We start from the raw sequence: 8900 nt of genomic DNA, 5'->3' as shown, positions 1-8900 counted from the left end.
GTGCTCGCTCGCAGCCTTGATGCTTGGATGGCACGTCCTTTTCACGAGCCCGGCCCTAACGACCAGCTGATATGTGCATAGTTTAAAGTTGAACCCCGGGCAAACCTCCAAAATTGCTGGCATGCCAAGGCGGCTGGACGGGACAAGCACAGACAGACTTAGCGAATTTTAAATCCGGTGATAGCGTGGGCGACAGCGAGTTTGGTTCCGCGAGGTGAACCACGATTGGTTTAGATTTAGATTTAGATTTAGATAAGATAAACCCGCCGAAATCAACAACACTGGCGTCGTTGATTCTGTACTAGCAGCATTTGGTTCGTTGCGATCGAGGGCTAGACTGATGGCACTGTGTAATCAAGAAGCGTGGACGGAAGGAACGGATGGCCGCATCACGCTCCAAGAAGAAGAACGCAGTAAAAGATGGCACCTCCGGTATTCATCATTCTCGAAAAAGGGGAAAGGAAGGGAGCACCGTACGGTGTGTGTGATCGGCACGTCTAGTAGTAGGACAAAGCGTCATCAGCACAATCCTGCCACTGCCACATTCATGCGGTGATGATGGTGTTTCTTTCTTCTTTCTGAGATGCGGTGATGATGGTCTTAATTAACTCGCCTTTGGGATAAAGATGGTCTCAACTTATCTCACCAACCAGCTAGCCAGCCAACCAACACGGCAAAGGACCGGCCGCGTCCTACTCCCACAGTGCAAACAGCACCGTGAGCAGGCATGCCCGGGCCGACGGACGGAGCAACGAAAACCACGCGGGGCGTCACGTCGCCCTCGCCTCTGGCGCCGACGCTCACCGGCCGTACCGCCTACGACTAGGACCGAGCAGGCCGTCCGTCGGGCCGTTGGCGTCGTTGGAGCCAGCGTTTTGACTGGATGCCCCCGAACATGGGAGCGTCGGGTCCAGATGAGCCGAGACGCACACGGCCGGGGCGCGAGGAGCGAGGGAGGCGTAAATGAATGCGCGCTGGCGGTCGCGGTCGCGGCCTGGGGCGGAGCGTACGCGCAGCGGGCTCGAGAGAGAGACGATCGCCAGCGCTCGTGCGCTGGGCAGGGCAGGGCAGGTCGCAACGGCTAGTTGGCTTTGTTGATTTTCAAAGGAAAGCCAGCCTGCCGCGCTCGGGCTCGGCTTTGGCTACTAGCGGCTGGTTTTTTTTTTTGAGACAAAGCTACTAGCGGCTGGTTGTACCCTGACACCACCGGCAGCGGCAGGACTGGCAGCTTTTGGGCTGGGGCCTCTTCTGACGGAAATTTGTTGACGCTGCTGGGGTAGTTTGATTTCGTGCGCCTCCTCTGCGCTGCGTGTCTGTGTGGTGGTAATTGCTGCTGGGCTGGGCTGCGCTGGGCTACTGTTTGCGCTGGTGGTGGCTTCTGCCTGCCTGCTGGCGCTATCCTATCTGTCAAGTCAAGTCCAGCTCCAACGGCTACTCCGATCCGCGGGCAACTGTTTCTTCTAGGACGGAGTACTAAAAAGGACTGTGTGTTCATCGCCGAGGTATACATTGGACTATGCCTAAGTTTTGAACAACGATGCCCGTGCAAAAGTTTAGGTCATCTCTAGCCTCTAGCCTCTAGGACGACGCCATGCGCTCAGAGTTAACAATCCGTCCGTTGAGGCGTACTACTACTAGTAGTGTACGAAAGGCTCCATTCAAATCCATTTGCTCTCGATCATTAGGCCACTAAGCACTCTGCCCGTAAAGTTAACCAAGGTGGGGGGTGAAATGGATGGTGCCGGTCCTGTGCCTGCCGATGTTGCGCGTCCAAGCCAAGAAAGCAGCAGCCAACCAAGTGTACTGTATGTGGGTGTAGCTTTGTCAAACCGTCCTAAAAGGCTCAATGACTTTCAGACCCCACACCCACTGTTCCATTTCCGTTCCGTTCTATTCCACTGTATATCATCCCCATCCCCATCCCCGTGGTATGTACTAGTATGTACTACACACTTTTGGCGGATGCGTGGCTTATCTTTCAAACTAAATAAAATAGACTATAACAACATGAGCTCTGTGGTACGAATTTGACCAAACTGGGTCAGGACATTTTGTCACGAGATACATACATCTGATTCTGACCTAATACGTGTGTGTATTCTTCGAAGCGAAGGATCGGGAGAGAAGGATAGCGCAAGTGGGGAAAGGAGCTGAGAAGGAGGAGGGCGACTTGCAGAGTTGCAGTTGCAGGGACGGCAAGCTCGTGTGGCTTGCGGCATGGGGACACGTGCCACATAATTGGATGAGAACGGCAGGTTCTTGTGCGGCGTGGGCCAGCCCAACCCGTGGTCGGTTGTAAAGGTGGTGTGTGTGGGTCGATAGATATTAGATACTGATAGGTACTACCCCGTGTGGTCCGGCCCAAATCAACACCCTATCTGTCTGCTGCAGCTCAACTTTCTCGAGTGAGTAGAGTAATTTCTTCCATAAACCAAGGTAAAAAGACGCAGAATTTCCTCAAAAAAGGGGGTGGAAGGATGCATATAGGAATCCAATTGGTGGGTGCGAAATCCGCCCCCACTGGCTCATGTTTCTCGGAGACGGCATATAGCGCGTCACGCTTTGTGGGCTTGTATATACATACTGCTGCTGCTACTGCTCGTAGTTTATAGACTACTCCACCGCCTGTCTGAAATCGGGTACTGAACCACTACTTACTCGGCTGCATTTTCCGTGTTGCCCCTGCTGCCTGTGGCTTCTTTCTTTGCCGCGCCAACGAAGCTTCCGAATCAGGCTCGAATTTCATCGACGCCGTTCAATTGGAAACGACTAGATCTTCCGTTCCGCCGGTGCCACCTTTTGTTATTTCAGTCAGAAACAGGCCCACCTTTCAATTTGCCGACGCTCATGTTCCACAAAGCACAGACAGGACGCACATCACTCACATCTTTCCACACGCTACAAGTTTAGCAAGGCGTCCCGCACCTGCAGCGCCGAAACACACACACACACACACACACACACACACATTTCTTTCACTGGGCACACCGTAGCGTCGATCCTACGGGTTATCGGGCTTTGATCGCATGCACACAAATCACAAATGAACTCGAGCAACGCGAGGCCCCAAAAGGCAGCGAGCAAAGATGAACATCAGCATACTATGAGACAATGAAGCTGTGAACTAGCATACGCTTCCCGTTGCTTTCTTACAGCATCAAGGACTTTCTCAAAGCGATGAAAACGACGAAGAAAATCGGGGAGACGAGAAAGAGCATGTACGGGATGATCTCCCGGATCCCGACCTCGGGCTCGTCCGGGTTCGCGTAGTAGTTCCTCTGCCCGCCAAACTGGTCGAAGTACCCCTCGTAGCCCGTGTCGCGCGGCATCGGCACGCCGTCGACCTTCAGGAAGTCCGCCGCCTTCGCATGACAGGAGAGACCAAGGAAATGTTGTTCTGGGTCTTGTTTGAAAGGGCGGGGGAGACGTTGCATGAGCAGTTTGAGTGAGACGCTTACCTGAAAGCTGAACATGAACATCTTTGCCTTCTTGCTGACTCGATCGTTTGGGTGGTACTTGAGCTTGCTATACATGCCCATGGCTTCCTTGGACCTGCCCAAGCAAGATAGATATTCCATGGAAAATACATCCGGAAATGAGAGAACCACACAGATAAGTTTCAAAAGAACAGAAATATGGAGATTGTAACAGACTGACAGTATTGGTGCATGTTTATGTTCATGTGCAGCTTAACTCAAAAATTCATTGCATGCATGCGAAAAATCTGCACACCAGAACATGGATTCACACACACAGTAATCGTAGTAAACCATAGAAAACACCAGGTCCAAAACAGGAGAGCCAAATATATAGTAGGTTTGTTCAGGGGATTGGAATATTGCATCGCGTTTGCACCTTAACAGGAAAAACATGCATGATTGATGAATTGAACGGCCATGCAGGAAAGGACAAAGGGAGCAAAGGGTACCTGCAGAGTGAATCCAGACAGATGGACCACTGGAGCGCAGCCAATCCATGAAGTTCGGTCTGCATGTAACTTACTTTGAGTAAAAGATACGACAAGGACACCACAATGAAGCAGGAATACAGGCATATTACAAGGAGCATCTGTGTGACAAAATACAGAGGTTTCGTATCTGAACTGAAGCAGAGCATACAACGACATGATGCTGCTTACTTTTAAGTATCTACAGCAACTGCACTTGCATTCCTTCAGATGCTATGTCCTAACAAAATAGTCAAAACTAATATCCATAGTAGTTCTAGTGCAAAAATAAGGACTATATATGTACTCCCTCTGTAAAGAAATATAAGAGCGTGGATCTGCGTAGATGTAAATTAAATTGGAGATAGACCCAGCGCACAGATAGAAGTCGGATGGATCTGCCTAGCATGAAGGGGCAATTTGCTGTAGAGGACAGGACTTTCTGCAAGTTGTCCATGCTAGGTGCAGCAAGCTTTGTCACAAGGGTGCAATTTTATTGTCTAACGTACTCGAGCATAAAATGGAAGGGCTATGATGTGCTATTACTGTGATTCGGAACTAAAACAGCAACAATATTGGCTTTCTCACAATTAAAAAGAGTGCAGAAGAGAGGTCCACTTAATTACCACAAGCCAACATTTATTTAATGATAACATTTACCTTAAAGTCCGCAGCCTGCATCACTTTTTCATAATAAGGCAAAGCTTGTTTCAGCCTTCCAGCATTCATAAGTTCGTCACCTTCCTTCAATGCCTTAAACATGCAAAATATAAAAATCATTATCGTAAACCAAAGTATGAAAACATCAAAAGCCCATGACATTAAAGAAGTAGTAATAGGTATATCCATATGGATTAACACGGGGTTCAAAAGGAGAATGTGGCAATTGACTTCAAAACCTGGATATGATCTTAGAAAAGCAAAACATATTCATTAACAAACAATATCCATATGGTTTATCTCAGAGCAGAAGAAAATTAACTAATGCATATACTACACTGATTAGCTTGCCAAATCATCAACAATTTTCCAATGAGAAACTAGCAGTTATCCATGCTCTACAAAAAATTATTTTGCACCGATTATTTAATAACCTCCACCTGAACTTCCTTATTACCTATTATTCTGATTTATCACTAGACGGATTCTAATATTACCAAACAACATCTAATATTTTTCCTACTATACATCGCTGCCACCACGTTCGCTATCCAAAAAATGGTTGTGTGAATTTTATTGGTGCAGAGCCCGGAGTAAGAAGCTTCTATTATCTACAAAAAGGTTGCTAGCAAGAAAATACTTGGTTTGTTGATCAGAAGTTAATTCATGAAAAAATAAATATGTATAGGTTCTCTATTCAACCACAAATAGATACAGGATATCCTGCAAGTATACAGATACAAAGTGCCGATCAAAAAATTTAAAGGCTCCTCGATTGACACAGGAAAACCCACACATATAGTGTTCACGGGTACTTAATAAACAAACCACTGCCGGTTAATTTACATGGAATGATGTTTCAGTCATGTACCTTGGTGCACTCTGCCATTGTTTTTGCATCGAGTGTCTTGTTTTTTCCACCAATATATGCAGCTAGTAGTTCTCTGGTACGTTTATCTTTAGCTGCTTTCTCTTCAGCACTTAGGGTCTCTCCACCAAGGCTTATATTTCTTCCACCACCATACTAATGAGGAAGTAAGGAAATATCAAAACTGGGAAAAGGTAGCACTACTACGAGCCTATATTCCTAATTGAATTATATCAAATAAATTGCTAATGGTTTTACAAAGGAAACTATTTTGAAACATGTATAGAACAAGCCAAGGAAATGTGCAAAAGAGCACAATCACTACAGAATAAGTTTCAACTGTATTTCAGATGTTTTTCCTAGTATATCAATCAAACAAGAAGGAAGCAGTGTAGATAGCAAGAAAATTTTAGAAGTGTTTTTATCTTGTATTTCAGACATGGCAATACCTAAAAAATTGTTAAAAGTCTAAACCAGCCCAAATATATGTGATGTGCATTGCATAATTCCTACTCCTTATATGTGGTTCTTGGACAGTGGCCTAGAGCCATAGTGGATGATGTCATGTTGTCCTTAACAAGGCATATGAAATGTCCAGAACTAGAATCAAACATTGTGCACCAATATGACTGTTCAAATTATATTTTGTGATGAATGGTTATCCTGTAAAAACAATATTACACTGAATAATTTCCCATTTCGTCATAGTGAATACTTCCAATGGATTAACACTAAATATGCTGACCAGAAATTGTTTACAGTAACATTACCAATTTACCATGACTTCAACAAGTTTTTGTTCAAAGAGATAGATGTGCCTCCAGAAAATCCTTAGGTTCAGACACCGAAGTCAAGTCATAACAAATGGTTCTCACTTTCTCCGAGCAAAGTTACAAGAATATTCAGAGTAATTGGCACATAGATATTATGCATTTCATCGTATTCTATCATTCCACTCTAATCAAATCACTGCTCAGTGTAACAGCTGAAAGGGGGATAACCCGGTTCAAAGATAATAATAATTGCAGCATCCTTTAAAACTAGTGGGATAGGAAATTGTTTGATCTTACCGCCTTTGAAATATTTTGTGGCCGTGGAAACATTCCCCACGTTGTAACCCTGGGTTTGTAGGACTCTGAGTTTTCATCATCTTCAGGTTCAGTAACAGTTGAAAGCGGTGTTTCCTCAAGCTTGCTATCTTCATTTTGTTTGCCGTCTTTTGAACGCGAAGTTTCCTCAGACTCGCTAGCATCTACAGGTTGATTTTCAGTTGAACGACGAGACTTCCCAAATTTACTAGGGTCGCCAACTACTATCTCCACCTCAGGAAAATCTTCATTTGAAAAAGGATCAATTCCTTGAGACAGCCCTGGTGGTGGACCTTGATAACGTTTTTTCTCAAAGAAACCGAGGCCCAAAAAGTCGGTCTCATCGTACGCATACCCTCCCTTTTTCTTTGCCACTTTGCCAAATGCACCCTCTTTACTAGTAAACGTGCTTTGGCCTGCAAATAGAACAAACCATGGTAGCTATTGAAATAGGAAAAATAAAATAAAAGAATCAATTATTTGTGCGAATTTAAAGAGCAGTTAACTGTTAATGTGGGGGATCTGATATTGAAGCGATCAGTACTGGATTTTTCTTTTCTTTTTTGGCCAGTACCGAAACAAATTAAACGGCATCGTGGTTTGCTGTTCCAGAATTCAGATGATATGCCAATATACTTTTAACTCTCTGGCACAAACAGAACTGGAATCATTACAGAAAGATAGAGAAACTTTGCAAGTACCTCACCACAATGGCAAAGGCCTCCACTCCAACCAACATTTTAATAATCATGCTTTAAAACACCCTTAATCCTCAGCTCCGACCACATTTTCATAAGCAACACATAACGAGCGATCATAAGAACAGAACGAGGCTTTGACACCTCGATTTAGCGGCTAACACGCTTCTATTCAAAACACGCACCCATTTCCTTTTGATTTCAACAGTTTCTACTATGTCCTGATTGCAAACGACTTCTGCACCCTGCAGAGCGCGTCCTGAGACGACGCGAACCAACCAAGTTAGCGAGAGCCTTGGCGCCTCTACTCACCGAAAGTCGGCGACGGATTGAGAAGCGAGGAGCCGCCGTCCAGTCCTCCCCCGTTGCCGTTCCTGTACTCCAGCGCCCGCTCGAAGGCCTCCTTGCTGCCGCTGGACTCCTTCGCGGAAGGCTGCGGCGGAGGGGGAGGCGACGGTGGCGGTGGCGGTGGCTTGGGATCAGCCCTCTCCTTCTTGTAGGCGGCGGCGCGGGCGAAGGCGAGCTTGACGGGGTCGGTTGGCTCAGCATCCTCAGGCAGAGGCGGAGAGGAGGGGGACGCGGCGAGGGGGTGCAGGAGGCGGGGTGGCTTCGGGGAGAGCGTCAGGGTCTTGTTGGCGGCTAGGAGGGGTTGGCGGGTCGGGGTGGGACGGAAGGGGAGGCGGCGCTGGGAAGTGGAGGGGACAAGGGAGGATGCCGCGCCTGCTGCTGCCGCTGCGGCGGCCATTGCTTTGCGGCCCCGGCGGATCAGAGGTGCTTGGTGCCGGAAGCCGACAAGCCAAGCAAGCGTCTGTTACTTATCCGTTGTCCTGCGTGGCGCGGCAGAATTGACAAATTTAACCTCAAAGCAAAAATATTTACAAACTAAACTGTTTTTGAAAATATTTTACACTGCTGACTCTTTTATGCAGCACCCAACAGTAAGGCGCTGCACTCTACTGTGCAACTCCTTACAGTTAGGCGCTACACAGTGTAGTGCAACTCCTTACAGCTAGGCGCTGCACAGTGTGGCGCCTGTGTGTTAGGCGCTGCATAGTAAGAGTGTAGCGCCTTGCTGTTGGGCGCTGCACATTAGAGGTCAGCTGGGTAAAATACTTTCAAACATAGTTTAGTTTGTGAAATAGTTTCGTCCTGAGGTCAAATTTATGTTTTTTGCCGCGTGGCGCGGCGAGTGAGCCGACGGCGCGGTGGAGTCTGCAGTTGATTTGCAGAATTTGTCTCTGAAAAAGGTTAAACACTTTAAGAAAAACATCCTCCAATGTATTGATAATAATAACCATCTGCACGACTACAAACCCTTGAAAGAATGTATTGATAATATCATAATAATAACCATCTTCACAACTACAAACACTTGAAAGAGTCACGCAGCTGCGTGGTGAGCACAAAGCGAACTATTCTTTCGCCTTTTACTAAAAAAACACTTGAAAGAGTCGAAGGCGCGTTGCCCGCATCGAAAAAAACAAACCATATTATAATTAACAGTCGAGAGATTGTCATGCAAAAACCACAAAGCCCAACATATCGGAACAACGGTTTGTCACCGATGAAGAAGAATCTAAATCAAAAAGACTATACATGCAAACACACCAACGACTAAGATGATCGACTAAGCCTAGATG

General features: G+C 46.4%; 1 protein-coding gene across 1 annotated transcript; it reads right to left on the bottom strand.

Annotated features, from left to right (window-relative positions):
• Positions 1 to 3027: 3027 nt before the first annotated feature.
• On the bottom strand, positions 3028 to 8059 carry LOC119277570. The gene is made up of 7 exons (XM_037558856.1): positions 7573 to 8059; positions 6545 to 6978; positions 5478 to 5630; positions 4607 to 4699; positions 3929 to 3987; positions 3459 to 3552; positions 3028 to 3362 (listed from the first exon to the last, which is right to left on the bottom strand). The coding sequence occupies exons 1-7, from the start codon at positions 8003 to 8005 to the stop codon at positions 3150 to 3152; spliced, it is 1479 nt and encodes a 492-aa protein (XP_037414753.1). The 5' UTR covers positions 8006 to 8059; the 3' UTR covers positions 3028 to 3149.
• Positions 8060 to 8900: the final 841 nt, after the last annotated feature.

The sequence above is a fragment of the Triticum dicoccoides genome, chromosome 1A, assembly GCF_002162155.2.
Source record: "Triticum dicoccoides isolate Atlit2015 ecotype Zavitan chromosome 1A, WEW_v2.0, whole genome shotgun sequence".
Taxonomy (NCBI): domain Eukaryota; kingdom Viridiplantae; phylum Streptophyta; class Magnoliopsida; order Poales; family Poaceae; genus Triticum; species Triticum dicoccoides.
Note: the sequence above shows the minus strand (reverse complement) of the source record. Positions and strands in the feature narration are given on the sequence as shown.

What these genes read in the sequence shown, in the direction of transcription:
- LOC119277570 (XM_037558856.1), bottom strand. Translation starts at nt 8,005, where the DNA reads ATGGCCGCCGCAGCGGCAGCAGCAGGCGCGGCATCCTCCCTTGTCCCC. An exon ending in TGCAGGCTGCGGACTTTAAG is followed by an intron (nt 3,988 to 4,606) that starts GTAAATGTTATC and finishes AGTTACATGCAG; the next exon opens with ACCGAACTTCATGGATTGGC. An exon ending in TGTTCATGTTCAGCTTTCAG is followed by an intron (nt 3,363 to 3,458) that starts GTAAGCGTCTCA and finishes TGTCATGCGAAG; the next exon opens with GCGGCGGACTTCCTGAAGGT.